A 24,691-nucleotide genomic window follows, 5' to 3' on the forward strand; every position below is an offset into this window, starting at 1 on the left:
CCTCTCATTAAATCCGACACTAACTTACCGTCTCTTAAAAATACTGCCCTTCTGCCTTGTTACAAACGAGGAAAAAATGTTCACGACTGGCTTGTCCATAATGATATTACTGGTTTCAGTAAAATCACCAAAACACATTTTTTATCCAAAAAACCTGGTAATTATAAATGTCTTGGCTGCACGACCTGCAGCTTCATGGAAAAAGGATACAGTTTTGAACATCCGCATACAGGTTTTAGATATAAAATTAATCATATACTTACCTGACCAGCCAGTTCATTATATACTAGATTCGTTACCCTTGTGGGCTTTTATACATTGGTAAGACCACTCGCCAATTTCGTGAAAGAATGGCTCTCCATAGATCGGCCATTAGATTAGCTTTAGGTTGTAGTGACAACGAACAATCGGTGGCACGCCACTTTAGACAGCACAGACATGGTCTGTCCACTATACGTTATAAAATGATAGACCATGTTCTGGAGAATATTAGAGGTGGTGACAGGTCTAGGATCCTGTTACAGACAGAAACTAGGTGGATACACCGTTTAAACACAGTCCAACCTTGTGGACTGAATGAGATGTTGCCTCTGGTTTGTTTTATTTGATTAGGTACTTGACCTCATATATATGTCCCTATTGTCATCTTTATTTGTGCATATTTTGATTTTATTGTCCATACTGGCTTCTCTCCTGCTTCATTGCCGACTTTTCAGATGTTTATTATGCATTCTCTTTATATATTTCTTATGTATTGGTGGTGGTGGCACGGCACCTTTTGATCTTGTTTTGTGTACTCCGTTGTCATAGTGAGCGTTATGTCATACCTCGCGCCCGCCGGTCTGTGTGCCGCAGGTGACGTCACTGACAGCTTCCGACAGACGCGGTGTGTCTCACTCGTGGTGCGGTATTTAGGTAAGTGTTGTTTCGTTTGTTCATTGCTTCCTGAAGAAAATCGTGTATGATTGAAACGTTGAAGTAAACTAGTGGTTTATATACCCAACTTGTAACTTATTGAGGAGTGCCGCTGCCAATCTACCACATTGTCTACATTTTCTGCAAAGGGCACCCACATTGCTATAACCCTGAGGAACGAGTGCCGAGCCTTTGCTACATTATATATATATATATATATATATATATATATATATATTTTTTATAGGTGAAATGTCTATGAGTGGGCGCTATTCTAGATTAAAGATAGTCAAATGTGAATTAATTCTATCAAGTTTACTTTTATGGTTACAATCATGTGTGAAATAGTCCTTTAAAAAAATTGACATAATACATGACAACCTTTTAAAAGCAAAATTGTATTTATTTTATAAAACACTTGCACAGCTTAATAAGTACAATTTACAATCAGTGAATGATACATAAAAGAATGATACTTAAAAGAATCCCACATGTGAGCATGTACAGTTCACCCTTTTGTTGGAGTCAATATCCACAATTTCATATTCTCAGAGTGGGTCCAGTGAAAGGTTACCCTACGTGTTTAGTCTCCAAGAGACTTCTTCAGGGTTTAGGGTGTCTATTTATCAAGCAGTGAAAAGGACCAGTGGAGAAGTTGAGCATAGCAACCAATCAGCCCCTTCCTATTATTTTATAGATTGTACTTGATCAATGCTACATCAAAGCTGATTGGTTGCTATTGGTAATTTCGCTACTGGTTCACTTCTCCACACGTTTCACTGCTCGAGAAATAGAATTCTTAATCTTAAAAATTAAAATATATAACAATGTTTTAGAAAGGGTGTCAAAGAAAAAAATAAAATTTAGACTAGATCTGTGTAGGCATATTAAAGATTCATACAGGGTTGGTATGAGCTTATAAATCCAAAACATAAAATATGTACATATATAGGTAATATTATGAATACGAGTTCTAGAACAAATGTGTATACATTATGAAAAACTATAATACAACTTCAACTCCATACCTCAATTTGATTACATATTACGGACAACTGTTGTCAAAGTGCAACTTGTGCGGTAATATCCGGGAATGGGAAGGTCAGTGATTTACTTACTTCCTTTAAAAATCTGTAAGAGTATCACACCTAGTAAATTGTGAAGCATTGCTGGATCTGTAATGGTCTCATAATAAAATACCCTTAATTCTGCTTATATTAAAAAAAAAAAAGCTTATCAAAAAGAAAAATAATTTTTATAAAAGATAGTATTTCACATACCTTTAACATCTAGGACCAAACTTGAGATAATATAGGTTGCAAATTGCCAGCTGTGGAAGTATGATGTCCTCCTATTTAGAAAAATTGAGGATTACTCTTCTAGTATAATCATAATTACCAGGGCCGTAACTAGGGTAAAGTGGCACTGCAGGACAGGGGGTACTGTTCTGGCCTGTCAATTTTCTGTTTATTATCATTCTCACTTGTAGCTACCTCTATTATCACCAGCATCTCCTGGCCTAGCTTATTTCTTCCCTGGCCCTTCCCCATGAGACCATGGCCCTTTTTAGGGTCTTATGTCCCTATTTGAAAAATAGCAGGGGGGGGGGGGATTAGCCAGTGCTCTTTCTGGCACAGGGCACCAAAAAGTCTATTTATGGCTCTGATAATTACTACATATATAATAGAAATTATTATAGAGTGAGTGAGATCATAAGGGGAAAAAGGACTATTTTTATAAGTTGAAAATACATAAGGTACATGGTTTGTAGCTGTCATTCTCAAACTCGGTCTTCATTTTCCCACACAGGTCACGTTTTCCAGGTCAGCAGGTGCGCAGGTGTAGTCATTACTCACAGACACATTTTAAAAGATCCACAGGTGGAGCTAATTATGTCGCTTGCACTGTTTGGGGTCCTGAGGACCGAGTTTGAGAACCTGTGGTTTATAGAACTAAACACCATTAAATAGTTTTCTGTAGCCCCATACTTAAATTTAATTGACCATATAATAGCAATAACGCCATTACATTGGGATGTATATACCATCATTTGCATCATATATATATATATATATATATATTTTACAAAAATCTGCAGATATATTACATAGAGATGCACATATGGTTCAAACAATACAGATCAAATATAGCAATTAAAGTCAAGTTTGAAAAACTTGCCTCTTACCAATTTGTTTATATTAACCTGCACATATATTACATAGAGATGCAGATACAAATAAGCATAAATATAGTTAATAGAGATGCTGGTGCAGACATGGTTCAAACAATACAAGTCTAAAGCAGCAATTAAAGTCAGGTTTGAAAAGCCTTTTTCTTGTGTTTGTATCAGCGGAGGAACTTCCTTCTAGGTAGAGACTAATGGGCAGAGCCGGCCCTAGGCGTAGGCAAACTAAGCAGCGCTCTTGGCCCATTGTGGGAATGCCCCTAGCTGCTCCACCGGTAGAGGTATCTCAACCTCTTTAAAGACAACTATAAATTGAACAATAATGGTGCGCTCTGGGGAAATCTTAGTGTACTTTTGTGTATATTCTCGTACGTGTCTTAATTGTTTTATTGTTTTTTAATCATGTATCGTCCTGCTTGATATCAACAAATCGCAATTTTTAATCTGTAGGTAGGGTGTTCTTTAGATTGTATCCATAAAGTCTGTATATAATCCCAGTCCCTAATTGGGAAATGTTCGTATTTGTGTCCAAGAGTGAGTTAAACTTTTAGGGAAAAAGTTCACAGACAATCTCTGAATAGTTGAATAGTAATCCCGTGATGTTCTGATAATAAAGGCTGGTGACAATGTAAACCTCTTCGTACTCCTCTCCACCTCAAATATAATACATTTGTGCAGTATCAGGGACTTGGTGAACACGATAATGCAGGATAGGTAAGAAATGTAAGTACTCACCAAATTATGCAATTCGCTCCTGCTGGTTCTCCTAGTCACGGGGCTTGTAGAGGCAGTGGTAAGGGCTAATATAATGTAAATGAATGGTGCTATATAGGTATAACTATAGACTCCAGCGTATATACAATACTCTATCACAATACTCTTTAGATCTAAGATCTACTCTCCCTAGATCTGAGTCGTGGAGTTCCACACTGGAAATAACCTTCAGCTTTATCCTTCTTCCCCAGCAGTACCAGGAAACCACAGACCGGACTATTACAACATTGTTAAAGCAAAATAAATTTACTCCATAGTTTGATATGTTTAGTAAATAACCAGGTTTATTTTACAAAATATGCATACTAAACACAAAACAATGTACCTTGAAAAAAGGGCCATAAGGCACTGAAATGTTGGAGAATACACTTTGACTTGATTTAAAGCCTTGGAGTGCCACTGCATTTGTTCCTTTATAATTACTAATTTATGGCAGAAGGCACCTAAGCAGATATAATTAGAGATGATGGGGTTCGGTTCCCTGAGAAACGAACCCACCTGAATTACGGGGATCCGAAGCAGATAAGAGTTGGCTCGGGTTTTCCCGCCTGACTCGGATCTGAAAACGAGGCAAAACGTCATCATCCCGCTGTCGGATTCTCGCGGGTTTTGGATCTATAAAAGGTCCTGCAATTCGCCACCATTTTTCATTTTGGCTCTGGATAGTGAAGAGGGAGGGAGCTGTGAGCTGTGCTATGCTGTTGTGTTATTATTGTTATTGCACAGCTGACGCTGTGCATAGGGACTGGCTACTGTTGTCCATAAGGGCTGGCTGGCTGTAGTTGGGTTCATAGGGGCTGGCTGGCGTTGTCCTGTCCATAGGGGCTGGCTGTTGTCCTGTCCATAGGGGCTGGCTGTTGTACTTGTCCTGTCCATAGGGGCTGGCTGGCTGTAGTGCTGTGTTGTCCAGGGGGTGCTCTGTCCTTCAGGGGTGCTCTTCACCCACTCCCAGTGTGAAAAAAATTAGTGTTAGCCACACTTGTCATCAATGCAGTGGTGCTGTGCTGCTGTCTGTTAAGGGGCTGCTGCCTCTTTCAGGGGTTCACCCCCAGTGTGAAAAAAACAATCAATTTTTTCTGTGTGCGTGTTTTCCACACCATCAGTGAAAAAAAAAAAATTATTTTTTTAATTTTGATAAATATTTTTATTGCATTTTGTAAACAAAACTAGTAATAAAAAAAAAAATCTCTTTAAAAAAAAAAAACAAACCATGAATATTGCATGAAAATTTTTTTTTTTAAAGTTATTGGTTTACAAAAAGTTGATTTTTTAATCTTAAACATAGCAGAAATGTTGTCCTAACAGCTTATAAAGTTATATGCTCTACAAAACTAAAGCCTATATTTATGAACCTATGTAGAGTGGACATCCTAAATTCGAAAACTGTTCTATTCAAAAACATAAACAAAGCAAAGATTATAAGTCTAGTGTGTTATATTATGATGTTAGAATGTAGAAGGCCAAAAATTGGGTGTACCACACATGGCTGATTGATCAACCATGGTGACTGGATAAGTGTCATAACGGAAGAGGAAGCTGCAAACTGGGTGTCATGTTATGAGTTGGCCATATGGGGTATGTTGCTGTTAAGGGATCAGGCTGGTTATTATCAGTGGACACATTATTATAGTTGTTGTTATTCTGGGTTGCCATCTCCTGAAGGGTGTTTACCAACAGACATAGACTACCTATCAGCTCAGGCATAGCCACTTCCTGAGGAACAGAGCTCTGCTCTCTGGAGGGAAGCCAAATAGGTGGGAGCCCCTGTTCCAACATCTAAAGCTCTTCTCTCTCCACATCATCTATTATAGATGAAAAAATTTTTAATCGGGGACATCTAGCTCCTCTTTCTGTAACCTGCTCACCCCTTTTGGACAGGAAGTCCAAGATGGATGGTTTGGAAGAAGAAATTCTAGCAACAGATGGGGATGGTCATTATCAAGACCTGGTCCCCCCAGTGGGTGTAGTCTGGGAGGTATCGGTTGGCATGCAGGCAGCGGAATATCAAAGTCCTTCATGTTGTCTGTGCTCACTATTCCATATTTCAGTTTGCGATTCAGGTAGGAATAAAGTTGACTACAGAACACAGAATCACTGGATGTCTTAGTGCATTCAGGCCAGATATGATCCATGGATTCCCAGACATATTCCAGACAGATTAATCCTTTGCTTATGATAATCTTTGGTATTTCCTGGCAAAGGTGGGTGTTATAGCCAGACACTTTGAAGGCTGTAACTTTGAAATGCTTTATAGAAAACATGTGAATGAAACCTTTCCACACCGCTGAACATGATTGAGAAATCCATTGAAGTTCAGCACTTAGAGCATCTTTCTTCATGTTCTCTGGAGGCCTCTCCTGACTGTGAAGAAAGATTCTCCACACTGTAGTCTTCCATTGTGACTTTTTAATGGGGATTTCAATGTTGTCCACTGGCTGAGATCCATCTCATCTGAGGGCTGGGTTTTCCCCATGCCAATGAGACAATTGACATCCAGAAGGTGACTTATGTTTAGCCGTGGTGTCAGTCTCTCTTTTGGCAGAATTTGCACAATCTTGGGGGCATCATGATGAATCAGACAGATCCTCCAGGGTAAACATCTGATCTGGTGTTGTATCTATTTCTATTAAACCTTCGTGTGTGAGTTTTGTCATATGCCGCTTGTGGTGGAGTGCTTTTTCTGCTTTCTCAATGATCTCCAGAGTATGCTGTCTCTCTTGGTTTCTAGAATTTGTCAGCTCCAGTCAAGCCATTTCTGTTGGGCTCAACTGAACAAGACTTTGTGCAGTGATCTCCCCTTGTACCACACGGTGAAATAAAATCTTATTTTTTGGGTCTTTCAGATTGAAGAGGAGACTGCTGTACTTATTTGTGTACCTCACACCAGTATTATACAAGTTGTTGCAAATTTCATTCTAAACATTCTTTGCCAATTTTTTTTCAATGTTTCCAGATGCACATCAAGATTTTTTTTGTCTCCTGAACTCTTCAGCAGAACTTCATATAGCGTCTGTACTGTGGTGGTCCGAATATCTTTAAGTGACTTGCCTGAAGCCAGCATCAGGGGGGAGAGAGTCTTCATTCCTTTACACATTTTCTTTTTTGACTTTCCTATGGGCTGTGATATGTTTAGGGATTCTGGACTCGCCAACAGGTCTCTTGTCCTTTTTGTATCGAGCATAGTGGTTAATTGTATCGGAGATTGTTCTCCATCCTCTTCATGTATTATGTTACCATCATCATCATCATCATCATCGATTAGAATGTGCTCTCCCTGACCCATTTGGTCAGAACAACTCTCCAGCTCATCCAGTATCTGTACTTCTTTGGAATCTGCATTCCAATATCCTAGCAGCTGGCAAGTTTGGTCTTCTTTCTTAGTTTTAACAGGAGAGACTCTGTTCATCATCCAGTGCATCTTCTCCATCACTGAGGTATTGTTCAGAGTAAGTGCATTCACATATTTAGAAATATGGTTATCCAGAGAATGCTCTGTCTGCCATTTCACATGAGGAGATTTCAGCACGTAGATAAACTGTACATTGGGATTAGGATCAGACAAGGTGTTAAATAGAGTTTCTACCACAAACTTCTCAAATAATCCCAAATGGGCAGTAACATTCACGGTTCTGTGATGACACGGCAGGGTTAGTGGGATCCACATAAAATAGTTTCCATTTTCTCACTTTCTTGATAGACCTCCGCACCGCTTTCTCCGGAGCTGTCACACATAATAAACCATCTGTGTCAGCGCGGCCACTGCTTCTATAGGCCTCTCTTGAATAATAAAAGTGTTTCCTGATGTGCCATGTTTGAAGTTGAACTGCCATGTGTTTGTGCCGCCCACTGCTGCCGCTTAGCTTAGCCAGATGCAAATTTTGGGCCTAAACTGGATGAAAACAATATAGTGAGCTGTGAGGTGGTCAAAATTGTTTGGAAATAAAATGTTATTGAGGTTAATAATATTGTAGGAACAAAAAAAGGCCCAATTTTATGTGATTTTAGCTGTTTATTATTTTTGAAGAAAAAATCCAGATCCAAAAACAGAAAAACAATATGGAGGTGAGGTTTTGGCAAAACCCATCCAGAGCTGAAACCAGGGGAGATCCAGATCCAAAACACGGGGGTAGGTGCACAACTCTAGATATAACAGCATAACTTGTGTGCTGGACAACCTATAATTCTCTCTCTATATATATATATGACACACATATACACACACCCATACTTCCTCATTACAAATCACACCCCAAATCAGACTCCCTCTCCTTTATTAAAAAAATATTACCATAGATCTGCCTCCCCGCTCACTCATTAAAATCATACCCATCCATCGTCAAAAAACATGCCCCCACTCAATGATTAAAAACCTAGCACTTTCTCCCCACCTCTTGTTAAATATCAGAATGTCTAATCCTCACCTGGCTGCCTTTGGTTGGTCCCACCATCTATCAGTCCTGCTTCTAACTGATACACCTTCTTGTGGATAGTTCCAGCCATCCACCAGTCAGTGTGTGAATACATCCCACCACTGTGATTGATGGATGGCCGGATCAGCATTACACAGCATTACTGACTGCAGAACAGAGCGTCCGGCCGCTGGATGTTGTGACTGCAGTGTGACCTCTCTTATTGCATTTACAAACACAATTTGAGTGGCTGGGGAACATCCTCTTCCTGTATGCCCACCAGCCCTCACTGCCTCTGTGTTCCATTGGGAATGTGGGTGTTCCAGGTACTCAGAAACCCCCCATGCATGCGCTACTGCATTTGCAACTGAAATTAATTAATATATAATTCCTCATACATTTAGTATCATATACTTATATATAGCCAGCATTTTCAGTTGTGCTTCACAATTTAAAGATTTGATATTAATCTTTATGAATTTACTCTCTGCCTCCTATAATGTAGACAATTCACCTACTCCTGAATTCCCTTCGCTCCTTTGAGCTGGAACTTATCAAACCGTCTGAAAAAAATAGGACTAATTGGAGGTATTGTGCTTAGCAACCATTCAGATTGGTTGTTATGGGCAATTTCTCCACTTGTCCTCTTTAGAAGGTTTGATACCTCTCCCTTTTAACCTAAAGAAAACTGCCCTATCCAAACACATAGTGTCAGCATCTTTTCTGCAGTTTTTACCTCCTCCCCACTTTGTTATTTATTTGAAATACACAGACATCACGGCTGGGTCCCCCTTATGTCCCCTTACATTTCCACCATCAGAGAAAAAAAAAAAGCAAAATATTCACGAGCATATCTATGCTGAGAATATCCATATCTTATCTCCTTCAAATGAAAGCTATCCTGCTCGTATGATTAACACTACTGGCTGTCTTTTAGCTGTCGCCTCATGTCTTTCCTCAACCTCAAACTCAATATGGACCTCTCTAGTTTCTGGAAAAGCATATTTTGCATAGTGCATGATGCACTATTCATGTGTTAAACAGAATTTACTCCCCGTAGACTACTGCCTTGGAGAGAACATAGTATTTGCAAATACTGTATGTCATAATCATGCTTTCCAGGGGTTTATTATTATCATCCTTTATTTTTATGGCACCACAAGGGTTCTGCAGCGCATTTCAAATGAGCAAAATAAAACAGAGACTTACATGACAAAACAATGCAGGACCAGGACATGGTTTAATAAAATATTGCTGTATCCGTGAACATAACACTCAAATAATCAGCAGGGCAACAGCAACCAAATGTTAGGTACCGTTGTAGGGAGTACAGATGTACGCCAACCCCCGTGCTTTGGTTGTGGTTCTAATTCATTGTCATGTTATGGTTTTGGCAATACCCCCCTCACATGTTTTGGTTTTGGATCTGTATTTTTTTTTTAAACAATAAAAACAACTAAAATCATATAATTCAGGCATGTTTTTGTGTCTACAGTATTTGTAACCCCAATACCATTCATTTGCAATCATTTCCAGTCAATTTTGACCACCTCACAGCTCACAATATTGTTCACCAATATTGGCCAAAGGCTGGGTGACTAAACTAAGCAACAGAGCAGCGACACAAACACATGGCAGTTTAAAAGAGTGTAGTACATCACATTGCCACACAGCAGATGCAGACAGGATGGCAATTTAATAGATTATACAACCCCATAGATACCAAAAATGTTTTATTAATAATAGACCAGAGGAATGAGGGCAATACAGAGAAATGGAGGTGGAGTATGTATGTAGTGAAAGTCGGATACAGTAAAGGAAAGAAGGATTGATTATTTAATTAGATTGATTGATTGATTGATTGATTAAGAACATTTAGGAGGGAGGAGGGGGGGAATAGTATGGCCAGCAGTTCAGCCTCCTAATATCGGTTAGTGTAAGATAGGCTGATTTGGAGTTTGCAGCTCTGCAGTACAACTATTCATTTTCTTGGCTTCTGTCCTCTTTAGAAGGTTTGATACCTCTCCCTTTTAGCCTAAAGAAAACTGCCCTATCCAAACACAAAGTGTCAGCATTTTTTCTGCAGTTTTTACCTCCTCCCCACTTTGTTATTAATTTGAAATACACAGACATCACTGCTGGGTCCCCCTTATGTCCCCTTACATTTCCACCATCAGAGAAAAAAAAAAGCAAAATATTCACGAGCATATCTATGCTGAGAATATCCATATCTTATCTCCTTCAAATGAAAGCTATCCTGCTCGTATGATTAACACCACTGGCTGTCTTTTAGCTGTCGTCTCATGTCTTTCCTCAACCTCAAACTCAATATGGACCTCTCTATATTAAATAGTTATGTATCTATTGTTACAGGAATGTTCCAGAAGAAGAAGATGTGATGTGCTGAAGTACTGCTGTTGTTCATGTGTCTGTCATGTCTGTGTGCTGTTAAATCAAACCAGTTTAGGGATGGCTATCGGTATGGTTACCATGGCAAAATAGCAAGTGGCCATTGTTTCAGTCCTTGGCAGGAATCCTTGGCTATTAATATTGTATTATTTACTGGTTAAAAATGTGTGTGTAAATTAGTAATTTATTTGTGCAATAACCAATAAAAATGTTTGTCTATGCAAGTAAGACCACCCCTAATGCCCCCCAAACATACAGCCCATAATGAAAAGAAAACTTATGCAAGATGGAATTGTCCTTGAAATATATGTTGTATATTAAAAATGACATGCAGTTTAACATATCGAGCAATTCAGCTACACAGACTGACACTTTTGTGGCTGAATTGCTTGGTTTGTTTGTTCCCCTCACAAAACAAGCTACCAATGGGCTTAACACTAGAATACCCAATACTTACGACCCTCTTAGATGCCCAAATGGAGTCAGATAGACTCCCATAATACTTGCCTCAAATAATTATATTTTTGTATTGGCTTATATGAAATAAATGAAACACATATTATTAAACATATTTATTAACAAAAATACTACAATATTATTAAACATATTTATTAAAAAACAGCAATACTATATTATTATGTCTTATACTTTTGTACAATTCTTGCAATATTGTTCAATTTTACTTGTGCAAGTGCCACATACAGACTTTTTGCAGGTAATGCACATCCCTTCATAGACACAGGCCTTAGTGCTGCACCCCACAGACCCTCAATGAAACAGTCCTTAGTGCTGCACCTCACAACCTGACAGTCTGGCACAGTCACAGCAGTAGTGCTTGCACCCCACAGGCCTTCACTGACACAGTCCTTAGTGCTGCACCGCACAACCCTTCACAGTCTGATACAGCCACAGCAGTGCTTGCACCCCACAGACCTTCAGTGAAATAGTCCTTAGTGCTGCACCTCACGACCTGACACAGTCACAGCAGTAGTGCCACAGTAGTGCTTGCACCACTCATCCATGTTTTCAAGTTTTAGCATTACTAGGCTTTCATCATATTTCAAGGATTGATAAAATGGAGCCTAAACAGGTGGTATAAACTGCATAAGACTCTGTATGTCATGGAACGTTGTGTTGTGATGCTACAGTGTGATGCAAGATAATCCCAAAGAGTCACTAAGGGAGATTTTCCACCTATAAGACCAACCCATTGTTCCCTTAGTGACTGAATATGCACATCGCCAGGACTTCCTCTCGGCACAGTGTTTTACTAACACCTGAAGGCTGGAGATGGTATGTAGTTGGGACGTACCTGAGCTGGCAACCTCGATCTGAATCTGAATACCCAGCAATGGACTTGGCGAGGACTGATGCACCAGCAGGTGGACAACAAGTAAGGTACCCTGTTGCCATAGGAGATGGTAATTTCACAGATATGATTGCACACCGCAGATAGTGATGGAAATATGCTGTGGCAGGGTTGCACTAGATGGTAAGAGTCACAGGTATGAATGGGAACTTGAACAAAACTGGGCCGCAGGAAGGCACAGCGGCTGTCTACAGATGGGGCAGCTGAACTGTAGACTGATGTGGATGATTGATAATGTGGCTAGACTGCAGGCTGGTAACATGGCTGGTAACACGATCACAGCAGACTGTGAGATACTCGACCAGGAACACAGATGAACTAGCCAGGTAAATGGCTCTGATGAGACAGGAGACTGGGAGAAGGATGGAACCAAACAGACTGAATGCTAGGAACAGACTCACCAGCAGGGAATGCTGGGACTGATTGCAATTTAACAGGAAGAGGAACCATTGTAATCCAGCTTCCTTGATTGTAGATTAAATTGCAGCTGAGCTGCACACACACTGAGAGCTTGATTACAAACTGGCTACAGCTGAATGCTTCCACAATACTGACAGCTTCTCTGCTGCCCAGCAACAGCCAGGACTGGAAACTACTAATGGAGCATACACACGGTCAAATTTGTCAGACTTGTCAGATTTGTCAGATGAACGATTGAACGATTAAACGATTTGAACGATTTGGACGATTTGAACGATTGAACGATTTTTGACTGCATTAAAATGAATGGAATCGTCCAAGTCTGACTGCAAACCCATCAGATGTCAGATATCGTTATCTGACAAACGGGAACGCGCATCGTTGATCGTCCATCGTTCAGGCATGTCAGATATGAACGATTTTCCATCAGATATGAATGACTGAACGATTTTTAAATCGTTATCGTCCATATCTGAAGAAAAAATCTGATCGTGTGTATGCACCATTATGGAGCGTACACACGGTCAGATTTGTCAGACTTGTCAGATTTGTCAGATGAACGATTGAACGATTAAACGATTTGAACGATTTGAACGATTGAACGATTTTTGACTGCATTAAAATGAATGGAATCGTCCAAGTCTGACTGCAAACACATCAGATATCAGAAATCGTTATCTGACCATCGGGAACGCGCATCGTTGATCGTCCATCGTTCAGGCATGTCAGATATGAACGATTTTCCTTCAGATATGAACGACTGAACGATTTTTAAATCGTTATCGTTCATATCTGAAGGAAAAATCTGATCGTGTGTATGCACCATTAGGCTGTCAGAAATCTCAGCAGTGGATCATAATACTTTGCAACTTTTATTTCTCTTCCATTTATTTTCATTATGAGAGAGTTTTTTACTCATTAATTTGGTATTTTCTTTATCTAAAACATTAATCTCACTGCCTGAAGCCTCCATCTTGAAACCAATGTAAACAGTTTGTTACAAGCACTGGAAAATTCACAATCAGAATCATCAAATTTAACCAAGTGGTATGAGCCACTTTTCACCTAGATATGTCTTGAAATATAATACTGTGGATTTTTATTTTGCTGTTAGTGAGAAATAGGCACATCCCACTATGTTAGAAGTTAGTGAAGTAGATGCTAGATGGCAGAAGCTACTTGATGGCATTAAAATGTGAAATCCATGTAGATGTGCCATATGCCTCTTTGCCAATGAGTCCCTCAATTTATTAGTTATATTTTTTGAGATATTACAACAGTCTGAGACTTAAGTGTAGATTGAGTGATTACAATGGAGGGACAGCAGGTGGTGCTGTTACAAAGTGTTGGTGTGTTATCACTCTGTAAATAGTTATGTATCTATTGTTACAAGAATGTTCCAGAAGAAGAAGATGTGATGTGCTGAAGTACTGCTGTTGTTCATGTGTCTGTCATGTCTGTGTGCTGTTAAATCAAACAAGTTTAGGGATGGCTATCGGTATGGTTACCATGGCAAAATAGCAAGTGGCCACTGATGATAACCAACTATGCAATGGATTACCATCGATGTCTTCACCAACCCGATGGTTATCACTGTTCTATCACTGATTGGGACAATCATAACCGAGGGCATGGCTTTGTGGGTGTAGGGGGGGCGGTGCTATGCTCTGTGTCCCGGCACCTTTAAAACAAACAAAAAACCTATTCAGTTTTGTTCTTCAATTGATGGAGGGAAACCATCTGGTTCTGCCCCATCAATGGGAAAAACATTCAAAATCGGCCATAAACCATCAACGACTATAAATCATCGATGGTCGATGGCCATCCCTAAACCAGTTTATTATAAATAGTTTTACCACAAAGAGTTTTGCAGTGTGTGCCTACTGACAGTGTATAATGAGAATTGTGGGTCTATTACTAAGCCTTGGATGGAGATAAAGTGATCGGAGATAAAGTACCAGCCAATCAGCACCTATCTGCAATGTCACAGGCTGTGTTTGAAATGACAGTTAGGAGCTGGTTGGCTGGTACTTTATCTCTGTCTACTTTATCTCCATCCAAGGCTTAGTAAATACACCTCTTGTTCTGATAAATACTAACACCTCTCCTAACACCTCTGCTGATAATATTGTATATATGTTATGTCTACTATTTAATTATAAAGATCTGGCTTCAACTATTGCAGATGTTACCCATTACTGATAGAAATGTATGGACCACTAAAACCTTACCAAACCAAAACTAATACCAAAACACAAAGATGATTTTAGAACAAAATCAAAAACACGGTGTTGCAAACCATGCTAGAGACCTCCGTCGGAGACCCCTGCTTCTTCCCATGTGCTGATGTCATCGCGGCTTGCTGAGTCACCGGCCGCTGCTTTCAGGGGAGTCTAGAGTGAGGCCTATGCCAGAGGGTGGTTCCTTGCATCTCTGCTGTTGCCTGGCTGTTCCTGCTGCCTCTCCTTGCACTTCCTGTGCTACATGCCAGACATCCAGATCATGGGCGCGGCCATCTTGGATCAGGTCAGGTGATTCAACCCCATCCAGTCAGCAGTGCTCTCCAGTGACTCCAGCCAATCACCATCCGGCCAAGGGTATAAAAGCCTTTCCCTGACTCTATCTCATTGCCAGTACAATAGTGCACTTGTTCTAGCCAGACCTATGCTTCTGAGCCCTGCTGTTTCCAGTTCCAGTTCACAGGTGACTCTGTTCCTGTGTACTCCAGCCGGGAGTACTCCTGCCCAATCCAGCACACTCCATCCTGGAGTTCTATTCCAAGTGCTCACCCAATCCAGCACACTCCATCCCGGAGTTCTATTCAAAGTGCTTTCCCAATCCTGCATACTCCATCCAGGAGATATATTCTACTCTGCTACAGTATTCAACTCAGTATTCAATGCATGTACAAGTTCTACAGTATTTAACCCTCCAATTCTCCTCCACAGTACCCCCTGAACCTCAGAGACTTTTGTGTTTGTTTTCAGTATCTGCAGTTGTGCATCTCTGCACCAAGTTCTTTATTTACCATCACTCAGTTAGTCCTCTTTTCATCTGTATGTTAAAGAATTACATTAAACCATCTAAATTCAAACTCCCTTCTGGTCCTGGTGTCTCTGTCATTCAACCCAGCTCGGGTCCACCCCTTCCAATTTCCCAGCCCGTGACACACGGGTGTCCATGCACATGTCTGATATATAGTACATTATGAAAATCTAAGAAGGTATGGCATTCTGACTCTCCATTTGTGTAATTATTTAAGTACAAACCATTAGCAATGGCCCTCACAGGAGATATGTGTATTATTAAGTGTTATTGACAATCATAATGTTATTACTTCACTTTGCATCTTTGATGAATTTGTCTTTTAAGAGTGTTATTTTTGTCTAAAACATATTAGACCACAAGAACACGCATTTTAATGGCATAATATATACATGTATACACATACATGTGTATATATATATATATATATATATATATATACACAGAATGACCTGTTGTACATTAAGACACCACAGCTCCATATCAAGCTTTGATTCCTGTAACAGAAAGCACATTTCTTATTAGTTCCCATGCAAGTCCCAACAACTGAAAGGCATGCATGTTTTTCCATCTCCCCCCTTTCTGATCACAGCCATGTAGGGAACATTAGTAAGTAAGTAACTGAACTATTTCCATCAATATAGGTCTCAGTATACACACCTCCCTTATATGTCTATACATACAGAACCCTGATTAAGGAGGGTATGCATTACTTGTAACATGTCATGTTCACCTAATAAATCAAAGCTGCACTGACCACAGCTCAGGGTAAAGATACCATGGTTGCAAAGCACTAGATATTACTCTGGAATCTATGTTTAAATCTTCATTATCCAGGTTACTCACTGTTCTTTTATGCTTTTCTAAACTTCTACTAAATCCTTTTTTGACGCTTAAGCGGTAGCATCTAAGACAGGGGTTCCCAACCACGGTCCTCAAGGCACACTAACAGTCCAGGTTTTTTGGATAACCATACTTGAGTACAGGTGACTTAATTAGTTCCTCAGTTATTTTGATTTAACCATCTGTGCACAAGCATGGATATCACTAAAACCAGGACTGTTAGTGTGCCTTGAGGACCGAGGTTGGGAATCACTGATCTAAGATGACAAGCCAACCCTAATGCACATTCCTTCCCTTATCTTTTCACCTATAATAAAGTTGCATTCTGTTTATGGACTGTTGAAGCTGAAATCATTTAAAATAAAGTACACTTTATCATTTATCATTCTATATTCACATTTCCTGTTTATTTCCCCACCTAGGTTCACATGAATGCAAGTGGATATTAATGTCATTTAGCTGACAAAAATGAGCATATTGATAATCATATTTATAGCATAAAATCTGTAAAGTACAGTGGACAAAATTAATAATAATTCTTTGTTTTAAAATGCAACAAAAATGCAGCAATGGTGCTGAAACACAAAAATATACTGTATATATACGTGCCTATGCACATAACATGAAGTATATATACATGTCATAAAAAAGGCAACCACAAATTCAAAAACATCAGTACAGTCCATTTATACAGTAGGGTGGCGGCCATCCCTAAAGACACCAGGAGTCAGGCTTACTAAACGTTGGATTTTCAGAGCTGCTGGCTATCAGTGATTGATATTTTTCAAACAGCAATACAGTAGTAATCAGTGCCTGATTTTGCATCAATTACAAATGCCATTTGAAAAACATAGGTCAAAAACGCTGATCGTCGTCGGCTTCAAAAATTCACTCTTTAGTAAATCTGTCCCCAGGTGTTAGCAGATTGGAAAGTAATGAGAAAAGGTAGGCGTCATCTGGCGTTGTAATGTAAATATAGTGTGTTTTGTATAATTTACAATATAAACAAAATAACGGGTGAGAATTAAAACAGGTTTATTTGTGTATAACTCCTGGTCTTTAACCTCTCTTCATTATTATATAGATGACATCGCCTAAGAAACAGGGACAAGCTTAGACAAACATCAACAATTTACCAGTGTAATAAATTGATTGCAAAATTTTTATATGATTTAAGAATAAAAAAAAGGGAATTTTGGACTTTGAGCTATTTGGATAAGCTATTTTTAAAGTTGTTTTATGTACACGTTACCATTTTGTTATCAAGTTCTTCCTTGTTTCCAGGAATTGCAATATATCCAATAAGGAAGGCAGACTAAGGTCCAAGAGTATTATACAGATAAGCCTATTTTATTGCTACTTGGCATATAATTATATTGCACATTTATAACACCAGACTGTGTCTACCCTTTTTTTTTTTTTTAGAACAATTTGTAGTCTTATTGTTATGAATCAAGCAGTTACAATAATCACAATCCCAGTCTAAGTGCAACCAAAGACGTCAATCTAAATTACGAAGTAAAAACCACATAGTAGTTTCAAATATCCGAATCCAAAGAATTTATATATTTTTTGTGAAGATGTATAACTCCTTTTTCACTATCTGGTAATGTAATCCTCCTATCTAACTATAAAAACTGTAGTAGGGTATTTTTGACAGCTACTAGGAAAGGGGGAATAGAAACGATGTAGTTCCGTAATATAAGTTTCTTTACCACCGTTACAGTCAGTGTTAGAAAAGGAATTAATTCTGTGCTTCTATCTTCTAGATCCCAATTGAGGAAATTTGCACATAACTTCGCTACTGGATCACTAGTGAGTTGAAGCCTGCAAACCTTCTTAATAAACATGACAAGTAATAATACGGGTGTGGTGAGTCTCATTGCGCATAGCAGCCTTATGGCAACCCCTAACCCTAAATGATGTCACCACATTCAAATCAATGCAATAAAAGAATGAAGGTGGGAAAAGGGATACACACACAGGCGCTTATCCATGGTATATATACACGTAAAATTCAATGAAATATATACGTTCCTTGAGTCAGATGTACTGTACATCTCCTCAAAGATTTTATGTATCTCAAACATGATTGAGCATTCTTGTCTCTCGTCATGATATATATAACCAAAATATGACAATTGGACTCCTATTTGTATGAAGTCTGGAAAGTATATCCCAAAATTCTGGATATAACAACAACAAAAAAGGAGCGAACCCCACTCACAGAATGAGCACCATTTCTTTTACACATAACGGTATCTTTATTATTATTATTATTATTATTATTATTATTATTATTATTATCATTTATTTATATTGCGCCACAAGTGTTCCACAGCGCCTTACAAAGTACATAAACAAATAAGTAACCAGTGTTTCCCCACCGGATGTAATGTTGTGACATGGAACTTGAGGCACTGTGTACCATTACTCACAAGACAGTGTGCAGGAGAAATTCATATAAGGGTATCGCTAACACTAGGTCAGCGTACCAAACTCACAGTACAGGAATGCAGATTAATCCCATAACAGCATCTTTAAATGTAGCACTTCATCACACCAATGTAGCACTTCATCACACCAATGTAGCACTTCATCACACCAATGTAGCACTTCATCACACCAATGTAGCACTTCATCACACCAATGTAGATAATATTATAAAACCAAAAATTAGTCCAGGACTCACAGAATAAAAAGTCCAAAATTTGTTATATGTATCTCATAGAAAGGATCCAAACACAAGGTAAAAAATGTCCACAAACCTCAGCACCCTGGTCATTAATTTCTGCCAGCCCACCACTTGAACCACCCCTGATTGAACCATCAGAAAGCAAAGGTTTCAGTATCTCAGTCTGTGCTGTAAAAAATTAGGATTTTAGGATTTTTGGAATTTCGAACAAGAGATAATCCACCTGTAATTAATTTTATTCCTCTGTGGGACAAGATAATCTAAATAGCTTCCAGGTGTGTGCATTTGTGGGTTTATTTCTGTTATAGGAGGTGACAACAGAGCTTTTTAATTGTGCAACACGGCTAGATTTGAACTCCACCTAATATGTGGAGATAATCTGGTTGTTTATTTTGCAAAGTAAAACATAAATAAGAGATAAAAAATTTAAATATACACATGAAATAGTCCTTACATGTTTTTGTACTTTCCCAAAATGTACAGGAGATTCCTGAATTCTTCTGCACTCCCAGGAGTATAGACTAGAATCCTGGATCATGGGTCCGGGGGCTTGATCAGTACATTTGAGACCCTTCCCCTTACATTCCGATGCCACAGACGGTGATATTGAGTAGAGGGGAGTGGAGACACAATGACATGATTCACGCCACAACTACACCTATATCTCCCACCTGGACCTCTCTGAGAGGAGGAATACATTAGGTAAGTATGGTTTAAGTTATAAAAAAGTACAGAAAATTATTATATGAAACAGGGAGAAAGGTAAAAAGCTGTAATTATCTCGGCGTTTCAAATGCAATAAAAGTCAGCTTTTAAGGGGATATGTTTAATTTTGTTGATATGTACATTTTCCGTCATCGATCACAATCCCATTTTCTTGTACAAATGCTACATCCAAAATAGAATGTTGTACCAGGTTGACAAAAAGACACCAAAGTCATAAGATAAACATATTGAAAAATATCGATAATAATAATTTAATTTGTACTGTAAAGTTGATGTGGGCATAACATTCTTTTCCTGGCTCCATATGTGTAATTATGTCATCATGCTGCAATAGCAGTGACCCTCACAAAAGATATGTGTATTATGTGTTATTGTAAGAAATCATGTTATCCTTCGCCTTGCCTATTTGACAAATGTGTCTTTTAAGAGTATTGTGTTTGATTTTCTTTGCCTACACACATTAAATCACAAGGACACCTATTTCAATGACATAAAATATACAGTACACGTACATATATGCATATATGACATGTAGAACACTAAGACACCTCATCTCCATAGTGACCTATGTTTTATGTGACAGGAAGTACACTAATTTATTAATACCTAAACAAGTCCCAATGAAATAATGGTATACACATTTCTTTTTACAGCCACCCTCCTCTCTGCTTCAGAGCCACATAGGAAACATTAGCAAGTAAGTAACTGAACTGGTTCCTAAAACATGGATACATATATATATCTGTATATTAAACCCTGATTAATGGTACTCATTATGTTACATGACACATGACATGTAAAACTAATAAACCAAAAAATAATCATTTGAACACTATTTGAATAAGTTTGTCCCTTTGCCTATCTAAAGGGTTATGGACAATCACTGTTTTCATTGGTACGTATATATTGGTACGTAAGTAAGTATCTCTGAATTCATGATACCAGTATACAATAGGTCTATTTTAGAGATTAGAGGTTCAGTTTTCCTGGATATTAAACACACCTAAACTTAAGGGTTCCAAGTGGACAAGAGTCCTGGCTCGGCTCTTCCCTCCTAGTTCGGATCATCATCTTCTCGCATGTTTTGGATTGCATATAAAAGTCCCTCTGCCGTGATTGGGTGCCATTTCACACAGGAGAGCAGAGGGAGAGGGTGTGGGACTGTGCCTGTGAACAAAATGCCATTAGGAGGATGCCAATTTCAGTGGAGGGAGAAGGTGTGGGCAGGACCGCCAAGAGCCAAGGCGGCCTCCGGTAATAGGGGGCGTGGCCTAATCTCGGGAGGCGTGGCCATGCTCCCTTTGCCGAAAAAAAAAATCAAAAAGATTTGCAGCGCCGCAAAGCGCCCCCTCAGCCCGGCGCAAAGCCAGGGGGTGCGCGATCAGTGTGATCGCTCCCCCGCACAGGCATAGGAGACTGCTGTGGCTGCTGCTCAGCAGCCACGAGCAGTTTCCAACTGCAGCTCAGCACACGCTGTGTGCTGGGCTGCTGTGAGGGAGGGGGGGCGTTGTCGGACCCGGGCCCCCGCCGGGCCCCTCAGGAAGCCCGGGCCCGGGTAATCTGTACCCGCTCCCCCCCCTCTCGGCGCCCCTGGGTGTGGGACTGTGGGCTGTGTACTGTAGTGTAGACAGTGGGCCTGATTCAGAGACAGACACTAATGTGAATGCAGTTGTGGTTTCATATGCAATGCAGTAGCGAGTATATCCTAACGTTAGTAAAGATCACCCGAGCATAAAGATATCCACTGCTGCCTTCTTACCTGCATGGTATCGGTAACATCGAGGCACATCGGTGGCAATCTTACTTTTGTGACAGGTCTGACCTGCCACAGCCTTGGGAGCTCTTCTGACAGGCAGAGCTGCACATGTACTCGCAGTGGCTAATTTATGCACGCCCATGTAACTGCATTTAAATGGACAGACACACTTGCGTTTTTATGACCACTCCCCGTTACCACCCCAAACACTGAAAAACTGTCAGTCACTTTGTGATGGGATCATCTGTGCTTCCGTAATCGCAATGCGAATGCTGCGCACACGCAGTGTGGCTTATACTTATGTGCAATGGCAAACAATTGTTCAATCTGCATTGAAATCGCATAACTACCCATCTCTGAATCAGGCCTAGTGTACACTACTTGTAGTTGTTTGCGTAGGTAGATGCAGTGCGTGTTTGAGTAGGTAGATGCAGTGAGTGTTTGCGTAGGTAGATGCAGTGCGTGTTTGAGTAGGTAGATGCAGTGAGTGTTTGTGTAGGTAGATGCAGTTAGTGTTTGAGTAGGTAGATGCAGTGGGTGTTTGTGTAGGTAGATGCAGTGGGTGTTTGTGTAGGTAGATGCAGTGGGTGTTTGTGTAGGTAGATGCAGTGGGTGTTTTTGTAGGCAGATGCAGTTGGTGTTTGAGTAGGTAGATGCAGTGGGTGTTTGTGTAGGTAGATGCAGTGGGTGTTTGTGTAGGTAGATGCCGTTAGTGTTTGAGTAGGTAGATGCCGTTAGTGTTTGAGTAGGTAGATGCAGTGGGTGTTTGTGTAGGTAGATGCAGTGAGTGTTTGAGTAGGTAGATGCAGTGAGTATTTGAGTAGGTACGGTAGATGCAGTGGGTGTTTGTGTAGGTAGATGGAGTGAGTGTTTGTGTAGATAGACGCAGTGGGTGTTTGAGTAGGTAGATGCAGTGAGAGTTTGTGTAGGTAGATGCAGTTGGTGTTAGTGTAGGTAGATGCAGTGGGTGTTTGTGTAGGTAGATGCAGTGGGTGTTTTTGTAGGCAGATGCAGTTGGTGTTTGAGTAGGTAGATGCAGTGGGTTGTTGTGTAGGTAGATGCAGTGGGTGTTTGTGTAGGTAGATGCAGTGGGTGTTTGTGTAGGTAGATGCCGTTAGTGTTTGAGTAGGTAGATGCAGTGGGTGTTTGAGTAGGTAGATGCAGTGGGTGTTTGAGTAGGTAGATGCAGTGGGTGTTTGTGTAGGTAGATGCAGTTGGTGTTTGAGTAGGTAGATGCAGTGGGTGTTTGTGTAGGTAGATGCAGTGGTTGTTTGTGTATGTAGATGCAGTGGGTGTTTGTGAAGGTAGATGCAGTGAGTGTTTGTGTAGGTAGATGCAGTGGGTGTTTGACTATATAGATGTAGTGGGTGTTTGAGTAGGTAGACGCAGTGGGTGTTTGTGTAGGTAGATGCAATGAGTGTTTGAGTAGTTAGATGCAGTGGGTGTTTGTGTAGGTAGATGCAGTGGGTGTTTGAGTAGGTAGATGCAGTGGGTGTTAGTGTAGGTAGATGCAGTGAGTGTTTGTGTAGGTAGATGCAGTGGGTGTTTGACTATATAGATGTAGTGGGTGTTTGAGTAGGTAGACGCAGTGGGTGTTTGTGTAGGTAGATGCAATGAGTGTTTGAGTAGGTAGATGCAGTGGGTGTTTGTGTAGGTAGATGCAGTGGGTGTTTGAGTAGGTAGATGCAGTGGGTGTTAGTGTAGGTAGATGCAGTGAGTGTTTGTGTAGGTAGATGCAGTGGGTGTTTGACTATATAGATGTAGTGGGTGTTTGAGTAGGTAGACGCAGTGGGTGTTTGTGTAGGTAGATGCAATGAGTGTTTGAGTAGGTAGATGCAGTGGGTGTTTGTGTAGGTAGATGCAGTGGGTGTTTGAGTAGGTAGATGCAGTTGGTGTTTGAGTAGGTAGATGCAGTGGGTGTTTGTGTAGGTAGATGCAGTTAGTGTTTGAGTAGGTAGATGCAGTGAGTGTTTGAGTAGGTAGATGCAGTGGGTGTTTGAGTAGGTAGATGCAGTGGGTGTTTGTGTAGGTAGATACAGTGGGTGTTTTTGTAGGCATATGCAGTTGGTGTTTGAGTAGGTAGATGCAGTGGGTTGTTGTGTAGGTAGATGCAGTGGGTGTTTGTGTAGGTAGATGCAGTGGGTGTTTGTGTAGGTAGATGCAGTGGGTGTTTGTGTAGGTAGATGCAGTGGGTGTTTGAGTAGGTAGATGCAGTGAGTGTTTGTGTAGGTAGATGCAGTGGGTGTTTGTGTAGGTAGATACAGTGGGTGTTTTTGTAGGCAGATGCAGTTGGTGTTTGAGTAGGTAGATGCAGTGGGTGTTTGTGTATGTAGATGCAGTGGGTGTTTGTGTATGTAGATGCAGTGGGTGTTTGTGTATGTAGATGCAGTGGGTGTTTGTGTAGGTAGATGCAGTGGGTGTTTGTGTAGGTAGATGCAGTGGGTGTTTGAGTAGGTAGATGCAGTGTGTGTTTGAGTAGGTAGATGCAGTAGGTGTTTGAGTAGGTAGATGCAGTGGGTGTTTGAGTAGTTATATGCACTTGGTGTTTGAGTAGGTAGATGCAGTGAGTGTTTGAGCAGGTACTGTAGATGCACTAGGTGTGGGAAGAGTGACTGCAGGCATTATTGTCATTCCCATTTAGTGTATGTTTTTATTAGTCACACACACTGCAGCAAACAAACAGGCTACTGTGTGTGGTGGTCTCGATTGTTTCTTGATTGTTAAAGTGAATCTGCACCTTTTTTTTCTCAAATAAACCTGTCACTGTCACTTGGCCTAAAAATATGCTACTGTGTCTTTATTAGACTATAAGCAACTATTGACATTGCATTGTACATGCTGGTGTAAAGATGCATGCTAGACATGACATGCACAATTGGTATAATAGCTGCTATGGCTGGCTTTTGTGGGTGAGTGGGTAAGGTGAGCGCTTTCCAAAGCTTGTGCCTTGGGTTCGAGGCCTAGAAAGGGACAATATAATTTTGTAAATCTGTATTTTTTATTTAATGATGTATTATTAATCTACTATACAGATTTAAACAAAGGATTAAATCATTTGGTGTGTGAGTCCTGTGTTTTATAAGGATACATATCTATGTTGGGAGGAAGACTCACATGTAGTATTTCATAAAGACAGTGGAATTCA

The 24,691-nt window shown here is 40.0% G+C and overlaps 1 protein-coding gene and 1 pseudogene across 1 annotated transcript in view; both read right to left on the reverse strand.

The window, feature by feature from the left end:
* LOC148521287 (uncharacterized) overlaps positions 1-12,444 on the reverse strand; it is an 81,808-nt gene extending 69,364 nt beyond the window's left edge. The window contains exons 1-2 of the mRNA XM_088475338.1: positions 12,005-12,444; positions 2,196-2,266 (exon numbers count right to left, since the gene is read on the reverse strand). Of these exons, the coding sequence (XP_088331464.1) occupies positions 2,196-2,266; positions 12,005-12,105 (172 nt within the window). The 5' untranslated portion in view covers positions 12,106-12,444. The remainder of the gene's footprint in view (positions 1-2,195; positions 2,267-12,004) is intronic.
* LOC148521288 (PHD finger protein 3-like) lies at positions 5,320-7,606 on the reverse strand (annotated as a pseudogene).
* Positions 12,445-24,691: the final 12,247 nt, after the last annotated feature.

Source organism: Taudactylus pleione, unplaced genomic scaffold (assembly GCF_031769625.1).
Source record: "Taudactylus pleione unplaced genomic scaffold, aTauple2 ptg000170l, whole genome shotgun sequence".
NCBI classification, from domain to species: domain Eukaryota; kingdom Metazoa; phylum Chordata; class Amphibia; order Anura; family Myobatrachidae; genus Taudactylus; species Taudactylus pleione.